Raw genomic sequence first — 21,477 nt, forward strand, 5'->3', positions numbered from 1 at the left:
ATCAATTCGTACCGGCATGTAACAAATCCCCCCTGAAGGCATCAAAAGTTATGTAGTTATGAAGTGAAGTTATGTACGAAAAAAAAGGTGAAATCATTGAAAACATGTTTTATATTATAGTTTCTTCAAAACTCATTTTTTACCCGGATAATTTTTTTTTGCACACTCTTGGCATTCCCTCGATGAGCTTCAAGCTAATTTTCTATTTCGAAGAAACTAGAATATAAAACATGTTTTGGTTATTTCACCTTTCTTTTTTTCTTCTTTTTTTTTTAAGTACGTAACTCCAAATGTGTTCATTCTTAGTTTTGATGCCTTCAGTGAGAATCTAAGATGTACATAGTGAGAATAAAGCAAACACATTGGAATGATGTACATGTGTGTCCAAACGTTTGGCCTGTACTGTACATCAACCAGTAACATATTTCATTATCAAAATAGATTTAGGAAATATATTTTGTGTTTCATTTATTGAAGTCAATATCAACCATCACAAGTTCTTGCTAAAACATGTCATAAAGCAGATAAGTGTATGCATGATAAAAGGTCTCATAACGCAGCACCAACCGATTTGAAATAGAATAAATAAATACATACATATATGCAACATAAGAAGCAGATGCAGGCTGTTAATAAATGATAGTAAATGTGACTTACTAAGTCATAAACTACTGTACATCCATTCCAGAGTGCTATGTCATCTGCTAATAATTAAATGAAATGTAAGAAGCCCCGAAAACAAAGAAACTTACCACAAGAAACAATTAAGTTAAGTGGGAAGGAGGGGTCGGGAACCAGGAAAATCAAAAAGGAGAAAACAGAACAAATTTTAATCAGAATTAACTTCCTCCAAAATGTTTAAAAACAGCACAAACTAACACTGACGTTGGCAGTTGCACCAACAACAAAAAGTTCTTTCAAGAACACGAACAGATTGTGGAGGATCAAAATAAACCATGCAAAGGTAGATGGATACAAAGAAAAAATTGAAAATAAAGCTCCACAATCTCTCAAAAATATCATGCACTGTCAATGCAGTTCCTTGAAGGAACAAGTGCTCTGTCCATGCAACAAACCAGGAAAGGTTAATACTGGTAACTAAAGAAAGTAATGAATGGTTTTAAAACCAAATCAGATTAAATCTGAATCAACAGGGGTCGATTTAGTTTAAACTAATGAAAAGGGTGAAAGAATAAAAAAAATTCACAAGGGATTAGCAAGCGTTTTAAGCAAATGTGAGACATTTGACGGTCTCAAACTTCACCCAGTGTGCATCATTAAAAGTCTTAGTCAATTATGATTGGAACACATGGTGGTTAAACCAGAGAGGATAACATAAAGACAATGGACTGAAATCGAGCCCTGGCAGTAAAGACAAGAGGTGCTACGACTGTGGGAGTTGTCAGCCAATGTGTTTGTGTTCTGGCCAACACATCAGATGGACAGAAGATGAATACAAGGAGAATGTGCATATGATGCATTCAAAGACTTTTAGTGTCAAACACTGTGGCTTCCATGCACACAGCCGGTTAACGGTGTGACGTTAAAAAAATTAAAAAGGCTCCCCCCGCATAACAAGAAGGGAGAGGTGAGTGGAAAACAAGGTTTTTGCTGCCAGTGCAGCAGGTGTCCATGATGGCGGCAGATAGTCGATGCTGTCTGCAGATGTTAATGGACTAGACGGACTGTATGTGAAAAGCAAAGCGAGAAACAGAAAGCCTGCGGCTAGCAAACGGAATGAGTGTGAATACAAATAAAAATGTAAAAAAAAAAAAAAAAGTATGTCAACAAAAGACGAGCAGGGCCAAGCAGAATCCATTTAACCACCTACCTCCCAGCCAGTACTCTGTGTGTAAAAGAGAACACAGGACATGTGAACAACATCACACTTAAAACTCCTGTGCACAGTAACACTCACGCGTTCAGTGATGTTACAGCAACAAAAGGGCACTCGGTACTGATTAATGCCCCAAATTTTTTTGCAAACTTCGTTTCCCAACACAGAATAATTCATGCGTGGTTTTTCCAAAAGTAACACTTGAAAACTGGAGATTGAAGCATAATAAATTACTCATGCAATAAAAATCCCTTAATACTCATAAAATAATGTATTGGAAACCGTCCAACTGAGACAAGGTATTCGCCTAAATAGGGAGAGAAAAATATCAGGAACACCTTTCTGCGTAACCAAGTGCTTCTTAATTATTTTTTGCTACACCCCCCCAGGAAGAAGAAAACTCTCCGCTCGAATTATTATTATTTGTTTATAAAATTGTTCTAACTACACCTTTGCAGAGGAACTAATATTCCTTGTGCACTCTGACAACCAGAGCACCACTGCCACCTACTGTAGTGGATGTACAATTCCAGTACAGGTAAAATAAATAAATAAATAAAATAACACCGGCTGACTTCCTGATCCCACGAGACACAGAGGTATGACCCAGCATAGTTGTTTCTAGTCGACCACAGTTTTTGTACTTCCTATTTTTTTGTATCAAATATTCAAGACAAGTTCAAAATACACTATCATAAGAACCGGGCAGTAGGAATTGCATTGTGGATACTTTTTTTAGCCAGACAAGGCTGCAGGGCAATCCCCTGGAGGGCGCATTTAAAAATTACTAACGGTATAATGTAGTTACATCATAGACTGCCTTAAGAGGAAATTAATAAACATCTATCTTTACAACAGTACCTCTGAATATAAGAGTGTTGGGTCTAGAGAGAAAAAAACAAACAAAAACAAAACAACAAAAGCAACATGCAAAGCTGTATAAATAATAATATAGCATATGTGTTGAGCCCCAACTATTTTTAATTTCATGAATTCTGTCAGGATAAAATCTGTATACAACTTGTTAATTTAAATGTGAGCACAGACTCATTCTGAAAAAAGTGTAACTCTGTGTGCATAAAACAAAGAGCAGTCTCATATTAAATCGGCATGCAGTAGAATAATTGGTTGACAGAACAATATAACACACATTACCTGATGGACAATTTTGCCAAAGGCTTCCTGTAGTTTACCATGAATGGTAGCTAACTTTTTTGCATCTCGGTTGGCTTCATGGACTGGGATCAGTACCTTGTAAACTTCATTCACAGCCTCGTACATGCCAGCCTAACAGGAAAAACAGAAATATACTAAGAATGTTCACACAAAAAAAAGATATCAATTCAATTCAGAACATGGCTACTTGTATGTTAACTAGCATTCACACCAAAGAGAATGATGAAGCAGCTTGCTCCAAGAGTCCAACAAGCCCCGGCTCAGTAAAGTATTTTCCCGAGCAGATGCCTTCCTCATCCGGTGACACCACATCATCGGAAACGGCAGATTCCTCCAACACGTTGGATGAAATATTCTACAGGCAAAAACCCACACAAATGAATATGCATTTAGCATGCAAAAATGTTGCCAGATGTCCTAACCTGGAATGTCACACAGCCCACAGGTAAATACTTGCGGTCCTCTAACATGCTCAGATATTCCGCTACTAAAGCAGCACTGTGCACTAAACACTGAGCAGCTTCAGCATGGTTGTTCCTCTCTGAGTGTTTTCCGGCCATATTCTGGAGCCAAGTAAGCCGCAAGTCTGGTGACGTCTGGTAACCTTTTGCAATCCTGCCGATATGGATGCATAGTCATTACAAGACTGGTGAGGAGAGAGGAGGGATACACGATGATTGAAAAGACTGTCCTGAATGTGCATCAGCTGTGTACATTACCTGTACATAAGATCAATTAGCATCTCAGGGTCTTCCTGGTGTTCCTTCATCTTGACTGTGTCAGACAGGATCATGTGCAAGTTAAAAACCAGGTCTTGTACCTGGAAAAAAGAAAGAAAGAGGACATTCAAACCTGTGCATATTTACTTCCTAACATTCTACCAGGTTTAGTGGAGCACAAATACAAATATAAATAATATAATTTTGTTTGTATATTTTTTCAGTCAGCATTACCGCATTCACATGCAATCTCCAGAAATTGCTTCTAAAATTATCAAGTTTATTTTTTTTGTTTAACCTGTCTTTATTGCATGATTGAAATATACTCCATGCACAGCACCTTGTATGCAGAGATGGTTGTTTTAAAGGGCTTTATATTCAATTGTTGAGTTTTTAACTCATTCACTCCCAGCCATTTTCACTGAAGCAACCCCCTTCGCTCCCGGCTGTTTTAGTGGATTTTGACTGATTTTGCAAGGCCCACAGAATATTGTGTTTTATTGCTATAAAAACATGGAACTTACGAAAAGAAAGATTAGAGTCTCTTCTTTCATCAGGAAAAAAGTATATTTCTATCGGTTTCCGTTTTGCAGCAATTAGCATTAGAATATAGCTAAATGTCATCATTATTCACAAATCTGTTTAAAACTGTGGGGAAAGAGCTTTTTGCAACATGGCCCTGGTTGATCTCTTATACTCTACTGACACCTGCTGGCCGTTTTTGTAATAACTACCATTACTTCAACCATTCTCTTCAGCTCAGAGACTGCATCAAAGCCTTTGTATGCTCTAGCATTAAAAAAACATTTTAAAAAACGACAACATAAATATGTCTTTGGGAGCATGGTAATATTTAAAATAGAACATATTTATACGTTTTGGGGAGCAAATGAGCAAATCATTTGGACATTATAATTAGAACCTGGTCCGGAAAAGTTGTTTCCCGAAGCTCGATGTCCTCCTCTGCATAAGTAAGGATGGTCTTCAGAGATCGACGCAGGAACTCCTCGTTAAAATTCTGGGATGTTCCCACCAATGACGAGAGAGACATAGTCACCTGCATCTTCACCCTAGCAAAATTCTACAAGAGGAACACGGGAAAGAAAGTTTTGTCAAGACAACTGTCTGATATCAGACACTAAGCATCTTAAAGGCCTATCAATAATCAACTCACCATCAAAGATACTGTATCTATCCGTCAAGTAATGGCTCAAAAGCATGTTGCTATTGAGCCATTACTTGATTATCAGCAACTACTTTGCAATAGCGACCCATGACTTGCTCTCTTACAAAAAATGTACTTACGTTGCCAATCTCAAAGTTCTGCCTCATGAGAAGGTAGAGAGAGGCGCTGGCATGGGCCCTGATGGTGCTTATACTGCTACTGCAGCTCCTTAGCAGTCGTAAGCACAAGTCAGCACACTGCTCCGTCTCCTCTTCAAACAGCAATTCAGGGAACTAAAAGAGGAAGATGTACAGTATAGCCACATTGACTAAATGGAAAGACACAAAAATAGTACAAAGTGTGCTCATACACAAATGATGTATAAAGTATAAAATAAGGTGTTCCACCTTTGACACTAGTGCTCTCTGTGTAGCAAAACAGTGCTGCAGGTAGAGGGCACTTTGATTACAGGCCATACTGTGAAGCAAAACTTTCAGCACCCCACCAAGGATGCTCTCTTTGGATTCTGTCACCGATACGGTCTAAAGAAATAGAGAGATAGAGATACATCAACAGTTAGTCTTGAAGTACGAACAACACAATTACTATAAAAGCTTTTTCAAACGCTAAAATAATAAGCATACCTCCCTGACAGTGTCAGATGAAAGTGATCTCTTGTGGTGATCCACAAGGTTAAGACATATACCATATACCAAGGACATGTACCCTTCAGGGAGGGGAAGTCGTTATGCATATTTCTAGGTTCAAAGGAAGTGTCTGACTTGAAATGCAGTGGCTGAATGAGTGCCTGATGAGAAGACTTGTCAGTTTCGTTGTTGGAAAAAAAAGTGACATGCCTCGCCTTTGTCTCCTCATCTCGTTATGTACCACATCTCCACAACTGGTGACCCCGACGTTATCAATGCGTCAGATGTCAATGCTAGTATGCCCGAATTTTGGTAGCACGGATGAAATAGAGCTTTATTTTTGGGTGGAATCTCTAATACAGGCTAAATATAATATCATGTTGACTCACATACCTGCACAATGATCTCCAATGTATCAAGAATGATCAAGTTGGCCTCTGTTGCGAGGTTACCATCAATAAGTGCTTCATGCTCCAATTCTGCTCTTGTCCTGCAATCATAGAAACAGAAATCAGTGTCAATGTGTTAGTGTAGATCAAAGGGAATTTCTTAGGAGGTTCCAACCTGCACCACCGAAGGGTTGAGAATTTTTGCAGCGCAGTATAGATTTTTTTGTCTCCATGTTTCTATGTGCTGTTATAAAGGTCTAACGGTCATTTTTCAATAAATTCAAGCCCGTAAGAGGACATTGTTATTTTTACAATGATCAAATCAGGGAAAGATGGACTTATACTGTGTGTGGTTTTAACTTTACCCCTAATTAAATCTTTGGGAATGACCAAGTCGCTTACAATTTATTTCTTCAGATTTTTCAAAAACACTTGAAACACTATCAACCAAGTATTTCAGGATCAATCTCATTGAGCACTGTCATGATGCCTATATATGAAGAAAAACATCAGACCAAATCATTATTTTGTGAAATGCAAAAATCATTATTATGCTTATACATCCAATTGCTTGAAGAAAAAAAAAATCACACATTTATACACCTCTTTGTTAATGCTTTGGAAGTTAACCACCCCAGAGTGCACAAAAGTAGAATTTCTGTATTCAAAATGGTAACATATTTCAAAAGGTACCACACTAACAGCCCATATTGATCCAAAACATTTAGCCAATCTAAATTTGACACTTTCAATGAGGTAAGATCATGTTTATGCGTTTTGAGAGGGGGGGAGTTTTTTAAATTTTTTATTGGATGCATCCACGATTCCACACTGCAAGATGAGCAAGCTATACATTACTTTGGAGACTAAATATATTCGCTTTAGCAGAAAAAAAATAATGACAAGCAGCTTTTTTTTCTGCTTTAGTAAGAAGGAAAACACACAACCCTCAGGCTAAATATAAGTAACACATATTAAAAAAGCCAACCAGACTCAGTCACCATCAACCCAAACAAGGGCAATGTTATTGGGACATAAGGAGGGAAAAAAGCAAAAACTAGTGTCTGAGTTTCTTAGGCATCCATGAGCGTGTGCAACTTACAAAGTGTAAGATGCTAACAGCATATACATACAGTATATCCTTATCCATAAGTGTTCGCTGCATAAGTATTCACAGTAATTAAATTATTGGAAAATTCTTCATTTTTAGTTAATGCTGTAGTGTACAGTGTACAATATTTTTGTACTAGATCACGAACAAAGTAAAAACCTATTACAGTGTTCCCTCACTTTTCGCAGGTGTTTTTTTCTTGTTCTTTGTGGGTTCGAGTTTCGCTTCTACTGAGCCATAACGAAGCCACCACACAGTTCCCACCCTTCTAAACATTTGTTAACTTAATAAATATATTTAAAAAAATAGCAGCATAAATAAAGAATACAGTGGCGGTGCTGGTGTGCGGGGTGCGGAGGGGTGTAATATTGTCCGAAAAAACTAACAAATAGCAAGGTACAACCCAAGATAAAACTCATAATGTATGAATTTTGGACCCAAATACAAATCTGTGATATAGTGATTCCGCGATAAGTGAACCGCGAACAAGGGACCACTGTACTTCCATGAATTTTTTTTCTCATTTATGAATTGATGACTTAAGAATCACTGAATTTATGAGTGTTTTAAAACTTTATGGTTGGAAAATATAGGTAACTTAATTGTAAATAATACCCATGGCAACTGCCAGTACTTGTGCATGCAAGTGAACACACTGCTCAAGGAACTTAAGAAGCCGACTCAAAAGAGCACACAGCAATGTGGGAAATACAATACCTGAGAGATCTGTGATTCCTACATGAACACACAGTGACATAAAATAAGTGAAAACAAGACAGGATTCAAATGTAGCAGTTGAAAAGTTGCAAACTACAGAAATAAGTTTTATCGAACGAAGACTACAGGTGCTGAACAAAACGAAAATAATATTTTTTTTGGATTAGTTTCAACTGTGTTAAAAAGAAGAAGAAAAAAGACAAAAAAGACTGAGTTTGCATGGTTTGCCTTGTTTTTGAAGACAGTTAATGATGGAAAAGGCATTAACAAAATGTAGTAGGAAAGAACCTACTTGTCTAATCGCTCACTGTTCTGTCTCCAGTGGGTCATGTCCTTCCTCCACCGCAGATTTTCCTGGCTGCCAAAGGCACTGCCTGAAGGACTACGCTCTGGGAAAGAAAAAGAAAAGCAAATTTATTTGCTTCATTCATGGCGTTTTACTCCTAAAATTTGAGATAATGCAAGTGAATTTGTCATCTCGTCATGTATGTGCGACCAGTAAATTTTCTGATTTTGATTTTCAAATTACTGTTCTTGTATCAGTAATAAAGTGAAAACGACTCAAGGGAATTTTTATTTTGCAACGCCACTTACAGTGCGCGCCCCTGTTTCATTTTGCACCCTTAATATTTCAGGTTAGGGGCCACTGTGCTCCTCGTAAAAAAAAGTTTAGGTTAAAGCCCTGGTTATACATAGTGGTATTTTGGTGTCTGCCACATTTACATTTCAGTTTGTAACTACAAACTTTGATCCACCTACTTTGATATAACAAGGTATGAAGTTAGGACCGTTATCACTATGCGGACAACATGCAATATATAGCAGGGATGGGCAACTGACGGGCCACAACCTCAATATGAGGGGCCTCCTTTTATTTAAAAAAAAATTATACATACCATATTTTCACGACTATAAGTCTTAAATTTTCTCAAAAATCGAAGATGCGCCTAATAGTGAGGTGCGCCTTGTGTGTGGACCAAGTTCTAAAATCTGACTGACTCTGTGAGAGGACTTCCCGCTCACATTGCTTTACAATAAAGGCGGACCTGACTGACAGACATGAGAGCACAGAAAAGTCAACTTGGTGGTGAGTTCTCCAGACCCTCCTCTCCCTCTCCCTCTCCCCCTGACGCACCCCCATGTGTTCGCTCTGCCAATCGTGATTTGTTGTGTTCAAACTTATGCCATGGCGCTAAAGCATGCGTGTTCAGTGAGCATGTGTCCTCTTTTTTGCTTGTTTAAGCCACTTATAAGTTAATTGTTTGATTGACAGCTCCCTCCAAAACAGAGCGGTCTGCTCCCGCAAAGAGTGAGGGAGATGGAATATACCAAATGCAAAGGGGTGTCCGGGCTAAACTACTACATACAGTAGTGTATTGTTTCCTTTTTTCTTTCCTTTTTTAAATGCTTTATTGAACAATGTGCACTTACATCAACAGACATGGCAAAAGTCACTTTGAAGTAGTGCAAGTCTACAGTGTAGCTAAACAGATCACACCACACTAAAGACACCAGATTGGTTTTCCAACGCATCACCTTTCCTTTCTTATCTCCGTGACTCAAATGCGCACATCTCTCAGCTGCTGTGAAAAATAAAGTTCGGCAAATAAACGCAGAGCTTGCTATCATTCTGGGAGGCTGGCGAACACAGCTTTACCAAGACTGGGAGGCAGCACAGTGCAAGTTATGCCACAATTTGTCAATGGATTGCTTGGGCGAACGCAAAAGCCGTCATCATTTCCGAGGACATGACAACGAGACTGACTCTGACAATGAGACGGCGTGTTTGATGGAGAACTTGCCCAGTTGTTTGTTTCTGATACAAAAGATCATGAGGACTATGAATGATTTGTGGATTAGGATTGATCAAAAGCAACGTGAGTACATTGTTATATACGTCAAGTACAACTGAACTCACTGTTTATATTGTTACTTCAACCGAGCTCAGTTTTGTTCCGTTCGCTACCTTTTTAAAAACATGCGCTAGCACTAGCATATGTTTTAGCCTAATAGCATGCTACCATATGTTTTGAGCTAGCGTATGTTTAACCGTGCGTGCGCTCAATAGTGTGGTGCGCCTTTTGTGTGCGTTAAACAAAGAAATAGCACCTTGGCAATACATTGCGATACTGTCCGTCCCAATCAGCAGTATCGATCTATTAACTAAGTATCGATACTTTTGGATACTTTATATTGCCGTGCAGCACCTGCACCACCGGCTGCTTACAAGGAGCCTGTCATATCTTAATCTGCCAAACCAAGAGGTGCCAGCACTGCGCCACCGCAGTTTAGAGGCAACTCAAGACACGCACTAGAGTGTAGCCTATTAGCTAATATGCCTTGGGCTGCAGCAACCAAACTCAAAACGCCGCCGATGCAGCAATCGGGGCAAACATCTGTCTTTCTGACAGAAATGTTTTCGGCAACATGTGAAGTGCAGGCTTGCAGCTCAGCATCGTTTGTGTGGCCAGCGCCTGCCGTGCCCGCTTCGGCAGCGTCAACTGTTGGCTAGAGCGTCAACTGTTGGCTAGAGCGTCAACTGTTGGCTAGAGCGCTCCACAACAGCACCCAAACGAAGCGTGCACCATCGAAAAGTTGGACTTTTGAAATAATTCAGCACGCCAGTCAGAATACTTTGTGCAGAGAATGGCTGGACATTGGAGCACCGGAACAGGGGAGCTCCAGCGAGGAGACTCTCCAGCTTGGTGTGGACCATCGAGAGGAGAATCGGCTCGGAAAATGGATGAATGAGTACTAGACGTGTTTAAAAAGTAAGTCCTAACTTTTATAGATTAAATGTAATATATAAAAACCTGCGGACAATTCAGTTTAAGAAAAGCCTCTCGGAAAGCATTGATTGCGTTCATTCATATCTTGGGGATTTATTATAGAAAGAAACATGTGGGCTGCTCATTTCCTTATTTTTTTTTCTTTTAAATCAGATGTGGAGAAGCTAATCGTTTGATGTTTGGTCAAAGTGGGCATATGGTGGAGATGGCCACGGTAATATTGGTCCGGATTGAGAGAAGTTTTTTGGGAATTCTTTGCAATATATGTACAGTATGTGCAATGATTTTGAATGGAAAAGTTTTGTCTGAACCCCACTTTTACTGATATTATTTACGGATTTACCAAAACAGATGGCTGACATTGATGATGCATGATAATATCGTTTTCCTGATTAAAAAAAAATACATGAGTGAAATATGGGCCATCCCGGCCGGATGATCCCTTTTTTTAAATACACATGTTAAGGTTAATACTAGCCAAAAATAAAACTTAAAAAGAAAAAAAGTATAGTAATACGTATCGGATCGCCACCAAAGTATTGGGATCCGGATTGGATTGCGACAGAAGTATATATATATATATATATATATATATATATATATATATGTATGTATATATATATATATATATATATATATATATATATATATATATATATATATATATATATATATATATAGATAGATAGATAGATAGATAGATAGATAGATAGATAGATAGATAGAGAGAGAGAGAGAGAGAGAGAGAGAGAAAGAGAGAGAGAGATGGAATGATATGAAGGACAACAGTATAGTACCTCAATAATATAACAATTTTGAGTGAGTTGATTTTTGTGAAAAAATACACAAAAATAGTTATAGTTAATGTTGGTTTGCTGTTCAACAGTTTTGTGCTGTCTTTAAATGGCAATCTGTGAAAGAGAGCCCTTTGCACTGGGGAAAAGTATGTCGTTATTTTGTTTTCTTCAAGCCCTTTATTGTTTGGTTTAGTGGGTCTTTTATACCTGCATTGAAAACTGTACTATGACAAATGAAATATATTAAAGGATCTTTGTGCAGTTTGTCATTTTTTTTTTTACTCGCGACTGCCACCTTTGGCCCAAAGCGTAACTACAACATCTGTGTCAGGCTCGTTCATGGTGCGCCTGCGAGTACGTGCACAATCTTAAAGCGACAGCCACAGTTGACAAATGAAGACATGACTTCAAATGAGGTGAGAAAAATTCCGCCTCTACACACTCTACTATAAAGGGAAGATAAAAGCTGATAGGTGCAGTCAGAGTAAAACAGTCAGGGCTCTTCGTACTCATCTGGGCATTGGTGGAGCATGCATGATGTAAAAAAAAAAAAGCTTTAATATTACCTTTTTAAACTGTACAATGCACCTTCATATAATTTGTCCATATATTTAATAGTATTTTTTGCCATACAACTGGTTCAGAAGTTACAGAACATTAACATCTTGAAATACTCTCTCCATCATAAGCCAATTTAAAAATGAAAATATAATAATAATAATAGTAATAATGCAATCAAATGAAAGCAGTATGTCCCATTTTACCTGTGTAAGATGGACACACAGTTTCTTGTAAAATTGTGAAATGAACAAAATCGTATAGCTCGTGTTTTTTCTCCACAGACTGTGTTGTGAGCGTACCTAACTGCCCACGGCTGCGTCGCACCATCTCTTGCCTGGCACCGATGCTACCCAGGATGGCCTCCTCCAGCTTGGCCTTCATGTCTTTTGACTTTTTGAATGTCAGACTGTTCATGCGCTCGAAAGCTTTCTTCCCCTGCATGGTGAAAACAATATGGGCCTTGTATCCATGAAGTAGAGGGTGAGTGGCAAAAGAGAAAATAGCAGGAAAGTCATTTGCAGCACGGCACTCAGGAAGCAGAGCAGGTTTAATTGCATGAAAGACATGCATACAACGTGCAAAGTGATAGACACATAATAATATAAACATATAATTTATAAATCAATTTGGCAAAGGAAGAAAGCAGTTGTTAGGAAATTTAGCAGCCAAATCCTATAAAGCTGGATTTACACTAGGGTCTAAGTGTTCAATTCCAATTTAGTTCGTATATCCTTTCTTTTCTTTTCTTTAAAAAAAAAAAAAAAAAGTAACATATGTTTAAATGTATTAAAGACCTTAGGCAAACTGCTTCAAGCTGCTTGAAGATGGTCTTAAAGTCTTTCCCTATAAAGTTGCACTATGCAGGAAATTGAATTGCAAATCGCTACTGCCACTTGTGGCCGAAGAATAAAATTGCACACTTCCTTCACGTACACACTACACGGAGTGCACGCATGACGTCACATCCGCAGACAGAGGGCAAGAAATTCAAACCGGAATCCAGTCTGAAAACTGAAGCTTGCAGGAGTACCCACTACTAATTACAAGATGTTTGACTCATAAATGTTCAAATAAAAAGCTATTGTAACGTCTATAATTTCCTTTCTAATGTCCTGCGACAACTCTCTTCTTTGTTTCCTCTGGTCCATGTTTACTGTGTTTGTACATCATGTCGCCAAAAAGCACAGTGACTACTTTTCACCCTTTAACAACGACAATTGACTGATTATAAGTTTGAAGACACCTGTGATGCTAATTAGTGGACACACACCTTGTTCCTGTGGTCAAAATATGTTGAATCATCTCTAGGGGTAATATCATTTTTGTCCTGGCCGTTTTAATGAGTTTGTTAAAATAATTTTGTCAAACCATTTGGAGGCCCGAATTGTGCGCCTTGGAAGAATTGTATCACTTCATCCATGTAGTGTAAATCCATCCTTATGTGCAGAGGAAGCAATGTTAGGTATCTCACCTTGTATTCAAAGCAAGAGACACAGAGGTAGAGGAGATCTAACAGGCGGTTCAGTTGTGAGACTGAAAGATCTGTGAACCACTTCTGCAACACCAGCTCATCTGCATTTTTAAGCACCCACAGCAGACAGATGAGCAGACTGCGACTTGACTCTGCCGAGAAGCTTCCATGCTGACGATTCGCCTGGACAAATGGACAAAGAGAGAACAAAAGAGAGACACATGAGGGCAAAAGGGGGGACAATTAGTGATGGATAACTGCCCATAGATTATTATTATTGAACATTCTGCTGTACAGTGTAAGAGGATAAAGAATGAGACACCTCTAAACATCACATCCTGAAATGCAGGCGTAGTGTAAATTCTGTCAGCTTTGTAGAATTGATCAAGTTCAGTTTTAGACATCGTTAATCAACTCTACTTTTGTGACTGTACTTCCACCTACAGGCTATGTGCACACCTGAGGGTGCAGAACAGTAATGTATGTGTAATATGTGCTGCTTATATCAACTACCTGCGAATTCATCAGGAAGCTGCTTGGTCGAGACATTGGAGAGGTAGTGGTGGTGCCTGCAATGGCCATGGCAACAGTCTGATTAATTATGCTGTTTCCCTCTGCCTCAGCATCTTCGCCATTGCTGCCGACAGTAGTGCCCTGGGGACCACCTGATCGACCCCACTGGTTGAGGGACTCTAGTGAAGGAGAAGGTTGAATGACAATGTTAAAAAAAAAAAGATTAAGTTACTCTGAGACAACTACAACTCAGTTGTTCAAACATTTGTGAAAGTCTAGACAAGAGTAAAGGGCTCTGAAAGTATGCCTTCTAGTCCAGGTGATCGACGAAGAAACACATGAGAGGATGAGGAAAGTAAATGAGTAACTGTAGTAAATGCATTTTGCAATAACAAACACTATTTATAGGTCAAGTTACAACCTATTTGAGTTCCAGAGACATGCTGCTAAAATGTGACCAATAAGTGACAAATTTTGTCTCATTGTCAGAGTTGCACTCAACTTGACCCTAGCAATAGAGATAGTCTGACACATTATCAATATCAGTACAGACAGATCATCTTAAAGTAAACAGATTAGATTTAATTCAGTTCTATTAAATATTACACTCAACTCCTGCCAATGTGCTCTGCTTTACACAATAAATTGCATATTGCAATGAGTCCTTATGCTTCATGTAATACCTGTGAAATCATGGATCTGTGGCAGGGTCTCCATGACAATACCAATCATGGGAAGGTACAGCATAGCAACTCGGGCTTTGACCTCTGGATCTGCATAGCGTGGGTCAGAGTCATGGCTGGACAGTAGGTTGTGCACAACACTAACCACTTTTTTATGCAAGCCAAACATCCTAGGAAACAGGGGAAAAACAGAACACACACAACTTAATAAAGCTATAAACATGGCTAAAATTCTGTATAGCATTGTACCTATTTTATTTATTTATTTATTGTAAAATAGCATAATTATCTCAGTGTATACTCGCATCTAGTCAAAAAGCAGATGAACTGCATTTTTCTTCTTTATAAGTATTTGTTTTTTTTATAACAATGCAGTTTGCTGGGTCACTTGCATTTGCAAAAAAATGGTGGTAAGTTTCACCAGCTGAAATAACATCAATGTGTAAAATAGAACTCTCTGTAACACATATAGACATGCTATGCCATGAACCTGTAGTTCTCCAAACCCAATTCCAATGAATTTGAGACATTGTGTTAAACAAAAAAAATGGAATACACTACAAAGACCAGATATTTAATGTTCAAACTGATAAACGTTATTGTTCTGCAATCTGCATAGACCAATTGCACCTGTTTTAAAATTACAATCGAAAGCATTAGGATAAAACAACAAACCCAATAAAGTTAGGATGTTGTGTTAAACATAAATAAAAACAATAATTTACAAATCATATTCAACCTGTTTAATTGAATAAACTACAGACAAGATATTGTTTTTCACAAATAATCGTTCACTTACCACTGTGTTATATCACCTTTTCATTAAACAACATTCAATAAATATTTGTGAACTGAGGACACTGATTGTTGAAGCTTTGGAGGTGGAATTCTTTCTTATTCTTTCTTGATGTACAGCTTCAGTTCAACAATCTGGGGTCTCTGTTATCGTATTTTACGTTTCCTAATGCACCGCAAATTTTTAATGGTAAACATGTCTGGACTGCTGGCAGTCCAGTCAACTCTTTGACTACGAAGCTACGCTGTTGTAACGTGTAGAATGTGGTTTGGTCTTGCTGAAATACAGTGGGGATCAAAAGTTTGGGCCCCCCAGGTAAAGATTTGTATTATTGTGCAAAAACAAGCCAAGGAATGATGGGGAAATAATCCAAAAGGGATCAAATTACAGATGAGACATCATTCTTATGTAAAAAATAAAAATAAAAAAAAGTTACTTTTATTTCCATCATTTATTTACCGCTTTCAAAAATTTTATAAAATACAGAAAACAAAATAACTGTGTTTGCAAAGATTTGGGCACCCTGCAGAATTTTTAGCATGCACCGCCCCCTTTGGAAAGCTGAGACCTGATAATGTCATGGATTGTTCACAGTAATTGTATGGAAAGACCAGTTGATGTCAATCTCAGTGATACACTAATGTTCACACTTGGTCAAATGTGAACACACATCAACTCAAGGAAAAACAAAAAAACATTTAGCATGTACATAATAGTAATATGCCTGAAACAATTATTTTCTCGTCACTCATAAAAACACTTTACCTTAGTCAGTGAATCTTAACTTATGATGTGTGAAATATACTAACCCCTCATTGTCTGGGTCAAGTATCACAGACAGTTCTGATAGTACCAGCCCAGCCATAAAATGTTGCTCTCTGAATGGCACAGACAGCTCAAACATGTTGGCTATTTTTTGGTCCTGAACATGTGTGGAGAACCCCGAGCTCTGTGATAACGAGAAAGAAGAGACACAAATGTACAAGCAAATGATAAGAGCACCTCTGTTGTTCATGTAGAGCAGTACATTTACATGTTCTCTTTTTAAATAATTCAAGATGTTTTTCAAAGTTGAGCATTAAGAGCCATCTATTGCTTCGTGCAACAACTTCAGACAAATGTATTTTTTATTGATGATGGCATAATCAATAATGTTTTCAATTAAAGTACTTAATGAATGATACCATAATCTTTAACAAACACCCTCTGATAAACATCAATAATTTGAATGGAAATATAAATGAGTCTACATAGTTTGATTGTATGCAATTCTTGTGCAATTTTCAAATCTGACCTGTGAAGTTGCTGAAGAGACAGACGGTGACGGTGAGGCAGGTGGCGTAAGCAAGCTGCAAGGCAGGTTGAGGGTGACATAGTGTTCATGACTGCAAACTATTCTCAAGAAGTCCAGCCTCAGAGACTCTAATGTTGGGTTTTGCAGAGCATAAACCTTTGTGGACACCTGTTAAGAGCCAAGGCATGGCAGTATAAAACAATTAAAGAACAATACATTCAAACGTCATGGTGGCGTGAAATGTTTTACAAGGTCAACTCAAGTCAATGAAGACACTTTAAATATTTTTTAATAACAGTTTAAGCATATCAAATATTGAAATCCACAAAGTCCACGTCTGTCTTTATCACGGTCCATTTACCTCAATTTAAATTTGAAGATTAAAGTTATTTTCAAGTAAAATTATTACATATTGTTGCTTGAGTTGAATACGCCTATCCACCAGCTTATACATGATTTATGAGACAATCAATGTAGTACACAGTCAAGAATCTTGGGTAGGTGGTTACCTGTTTCCAGTACGCCCTGATAAGGGTGAAGACAAAACCTCTGTCCATGACGGACAGCAAATCATTGAGAAAGAAAGCAAGACTTGTATTCAGTCGCTCAACTAGCTCCAGATCCTGATGACAAGAAGTGAAGCAAAGTTGGCATATTTTGTATGAAGTCAAACGTACTGAAACCATATGCAGCGTACTGCTAGTTTAATGAAGTTCTTGCAAAATGAAAAAAAAAAGACACATGAGGAGATATTAAACATAATATCTACTGGATACAATATTTAAAAAGATAATATCTGAAATGCTTTCTGAAATTATAACCCTAATTTATGGATGAGTTTTCCTGTCATTATTCACCTTCTGGAAACGTGATACAATGTCGCCAGCAATGGTGCTGACCAATGCTGTTATGTCATCCATAAAGCGCTCCGGGAATCTGTTCTTTCTGGGTGACTCCAGGCGTTCAGCAAAGTACAGGTGATGGATAATACTTTTTACCTGCAGTTCAAGTAGGATCAAAACGGAGTTAACAAGTTAGCATGTATTTTATAGTGGGAATATTATGACTAACAGGGACAATATCATTTTTTTCCCTACCATAAGTTCAAAGAAAAACCAGGCCTGCTGAAGAGCTCCCTCCCTGACACTTCCACTGCTCACCACCCACTGGAGAGCCAGCTCCTCGTGAAAGAGCTATGTAAGACAGGAAGGCAGAGGAAACAAAATGGATACATAAAGGGACAGATCTAAAAATTGAAAAGGAAATATATTTAGGTTTGGGTCAGCTCATCACATGATTTATACAGTATACTCATTCCAAGTTCCCATCATTCGAAATATCATGAAAATAAGGGTTACCAAAACTAACAAGTATACTATGTATGGCAGGACTTAATTACAGTATCTATTACAGTAATACACTACAATCGAGTAAAATTACAGTATGTATAATTTTGAAATGGATGAAGGGAATTTGCAATTATAGGCAACTCCACAAATTATAAAAAATTAAATAAACATAACTCAATCAACTGAACATGCACTCTTATGAATACGTTAGTATTTTACAATGCTACTTAATGCCTATGATTCATGTAGAAAAAAAGATGCAGTAAATACTGATATGTTTTCTTGTATGAAGAAGATATTACCTTTTTAAGGTGAAACTAATTAACTGTCTTTACGTCTTCTCTCATGTGCAACGGAGTAAACCCTAAATGTTCACACCACAAAACAATAAACACTCAAGACAACAATTGTGTAAGTCTTGCAACCAAATATATAAAGAAAAAGAATGTCCAGTGCCTGAATTCCACATTTAAAAATAGATACAATTTATGCCCTGCTTCTTTATGTCATAGATACTAGTACTGTACTGACCAAGGAAGTTTCATTCAAGCAATGCTTGGGTCTAGAGCAGTTTCATGACCTTACTGAGCCAAGGCACATTTTTACATTGGGAGGAAAAAATAATAATAATAAAAAGTATACACCTATATATTTATATAATGATGATCTTATCTAAATTTGGTGAATAACAGGTGGGTAGACAGGTCACTGTAATTATGTACTTTCTACCATATAGGACAGGTGAAGAGCATTGAATTGTTCTGCCTGTCAAGTCGATTGCATAGAAAGATAAACAAAGACATTTTAGCAAATAATTTATAAAACAATTACGTGAAATGGAATAATTCCTACATGACAGCTAATGCCTCGCAGCACAATGGCTGGCAATCAATGCTCCAGAGAAAACTAATATCCATACTGCTTAACATCATTAGGATCACATGTGAGCAGGAGCCTATCCAAGCTGACTTTGGACGAGAGGTGGCATACACCCTGGACTAGTCGCCAGCCCATTAAAGGGCACAAACAACCATTTACACTCACATTCACTCCTACGGACAATTTGGAGTCTGTTTTTCTGTCTCTGTCAGTAGAGTCTGACATGTTTTTGGAATGACGGAGGAAGCCAGAGAAAACCCACGTATGCATGAGGAGAACATGCAAACTCCACACTGAAAGGCCGGAGCCCAGATTCGAACCCCAAACTTAAAGCTGTGAGGCAGATGCAATTTGTACACTGTGCCGCCAAATTGAATATTCAATGTCATTAACTTGGCTCATGTGGTATTGTAGCAAGCTAAAAGGATGTTCACATGCACATAAAAAAAAACAGTGCACAATGTGTGCAGCATTCGCAAGACTAAAATAATTTCATATGGTGGGAAAGATGATCATGAAACATTACAATATACCTTTAAAGTTTCAAAACAAGACGCAGATAAGTGACATTCAGCAAGACGCCACAACCAACAAACACAACATTGACCAATCCAGAGCTATACTGTACATCCACAGACAAGACATGTGAAAAGGCAAGAAGAGAGTGGGGTGGTTTCCTCCCCCAGTGCAAGTGGCTCTACCTTTTTTGTAGGTAACCGTCCTGTTAAAGTTTGCAAGAAACTGGCGCTCTCTGTGTGCGAAGACATGCGATTGCCACAGCGCTCCATGGCCTATGGGTGGAATGAATGGAACGTGACAACAAAGTTAGTGGAGGAGCAACGGGAGTGTGAGGTTGCACCTTTTCTTCTCAGCATAAAGCAAAAGGTGTCTGGGTCCACAAGACAGACACACAGAAACACACGCAATCATCTTGTGGTCTCATAGACATACACAGACATGGATGCAAAACAATTACACACAGGACATGGCTATAATTTTGTAGCGATGGATTATATACAGTATCTTAAATTTAATTATAATTATTATATTCATTTTTGTATTGAGGAATGCTAATACTTTTTTGTTTCTGTTTTTTCAGCCCTTTCAAATTTTGTGCCAGACTTCATCCTTCAGGATAAGGGTTTTTTGCAGCCTAAAATCAAAATCAAAAGCTCACATGCTCTGTTACTGAAGAGTAGTTACCAGGCTGTGATTTATGATTAAAATATATAAAATAAGCACGTTTATGGAAAGTAGTAGTTACGACACATGACAACAAGACACACATCAAGATGGAAAGTGAAGTAGACGAAGTAGACGAAAGAACGAATATACAACAGACCCATGCTCCAGTGCATGGGTTCCATGCTCCAGTGACACAATGAATGTTAGTAGGAAGGAAGTCAAGCAGGGAGACTAGTAGATGGCGGAGACTGTCTAGAATGGAATGGGGTAAAAATAAAAAGGGGATCGGGATGACAAAATTGGAACTAAGAAGAAATGACGAAATAATTTTGCAGAGGGGAAGGATGCCTAACATAAATTTGCACTAATTTTTCTGCATCTATTGACCCCCCTCCCCGCACCCAAAGAATTTCATAAATCATTTTGGGGGGATGGAGGGATAAAGAGTACCTTATACATATAAATCGATGAAAAAAAAATTCAGTACACAATACAATGTCTACATTTACATGGACAGCAATACATAAAAAAACCTTTCGCTTTTCCACATGTAATGTAACTGAAAAGTTGATTTCGCTTTTATATAAGTTGCTTACAGTATATTGCAATCAGAATATAATTTACAGGTCATACCACAAGTATTCCTTTCCATAGCTACACCTTGGCATGTACTAACAATGTTAAGCCCAAATTGTATCATAGCAAAATGTTGCAAAACTCAAAAAGGGGCCAAAGTGCAATTACTATACTCTATATGAATATGAACGCCAGACAACGTTACATTCCAAATATATAATGGCAATATATTATAATGACATATTATAATGACTGTCCATGTGAAGAGTCATTGACAAAACACTAGAGGGGGAAAAAGAGGCGTTAATTAGAAACATCACAGTGGATCTCAGATGAAGCACTACATTTAACATGTGTGAGGTGGGGTGGGCAAGTGTGAAACCCATGCATGGTGTCATGGGAGGGTTGTGGTTATGATTGTTAGTAGAGTACCGTAATATTTAGGAAGTTTTGGTATTGCAAACATCTATATGTGGAGTAACAGGAAAAACATTTAGCCATTGTTGTCATGCCACAAGTGGAATTATCAGGACTATTGAAACCAGTCAAGATGAATATGATCATGACAACACAAATAAAATGAATACATTTTTTAAAAAACTATCATAGTACACATACAACACCAAAACTCCAAATATGTCAGTATTCTTCCGGGTGAGTATAGTGAGTTGTTTTCGAAGAGAAGCAAAGCGGAGGATCAGGCATTCATAAAACCACCTGCATGGTTTCTGGAGCAGACCCAGGGCTGGATCCCCAAGGGGCACTCTTACAGCCCATGGTGTGAACCCACGAGTTGGACCGGTCTAAGCCCTAGGAGTGCCAA

At 38.1% G+C, this 21,477-nt stretch overlaps 1 protein-coding gene across 15 annotated transcripts in view; it reads right to left on the reverse strand.

Moving 5' to 3' along the window:
* Positions 1 to 21,477, reverse strand: part of dock7 (dedicator of cytokinesis 7) — a 66,916-nt gene that overhangs the window by 6,636 nt on the left and 38,803 nt on the right. For 2 of the 15 annotated variants that reach the window (XM_086089809.1, XM_086089807.1), the window contains 22 exons: positions 21,372 to 21,464; positions 19,595 to 19,684; positions 17,763 to 17,858; positions 17,523 to 17,663; positions 17,175 to 17,288; positions 16,666 to 16,833; positions 16,181 to 16,320; positions 14,576 to 14,745; positions 13,893 to 14,071; positions 13,380 to 13,562; positions 12,208 to 12,343; positions 8,054 to 8,150; positions 7,762 to 7,779; positions 5,938 to 6,034; positions 5,305 to 5,439; positions 5,038 to 5,190; positions 4,655 to 4,813; positions 3,733 to 3,833; positions 3,436 to 3,628; positions 3,225 to 3,368; positions 2,993 to 3,124; positions 1,832 to 1,846 (listed from right to left, as the gene is read on the reverse strand). In XM_086089809.1, coding sequence (XP_085945935.1) covers positions 1,832 to 1,846; positions 2,993 to 3,124; positions 3,225 to 3,368; positions 3,436 to 3,628; positions 3,733 to 3,833; positions 4,655 to 4,813; positions 5,038 to 5,190; positions 5,305 to 5,439; positions 5,938 to 6,034; positions 7,762 to 7,779; positions 8,054 to 8,150; positions 12,208 to 12,343; positions 13,380 to 13,562; positions 13,893 to 14,071; positions 14,576 to 14,745; positions 16,181 to 16,320; positions 16,666 to 16,833; positions 17,175 to 17,288; positions 17,523 to 17,663; positions 17,763 to 17,858; positions 19,595 to 19,684; positions 21,372 to 21,464 — 2,754 coding nt within the window. Of the gene's footprint in view, positions 1 to 1,831; positions 1,847 to 2,992; positions 3,125 to 3,224; positions 3,369 to 3,435; positions 3,629 to 3,732; positions 3,834 to 4,654; positions 4,814 to 5,037; positions 5,191 to 5,304; positions 5,440 to 5,937; positions 6,035 to 7,761; positions 7,780 to 8,053; positions 8,151 to 12,207; positions 12,368 to 13,379; positions 13,563 to 13,892; positions 14,072 to 14,575; positions 14,746 to 16,180; positions 16,321 to 16,665; positions 16,834 to 17,174; positions 17,289 to 17,522; positions 17,664 to 17,762; positions 17,859 to 19,594; positions 19,685 to 21,371; positions 21,465 to 21,477 lie in introns of all 15 variants that reach the window. The other 13 variants (XM_086089805.1, XM_086089802.1, XM_086089810.1 and 10 more) reach the window with 11 other exon arrangements.

This window comes from Leptonotus elevatus, chromosome 11 (genome assembly GCF_054856555.1).
Source record: "Leptonotus elevatus isolate MCC_2025b chromosome 11, RoL_Lele_1.0, whole genome shotgun sequence".
In the NCBI taxonomy this organism is placed as follows: Eukaryota; Metazoa; Chordata; class Actinopteri; order Syngnathiformes; family Syngnathidae; genus Leptonotus; species Leptonotus elevatus.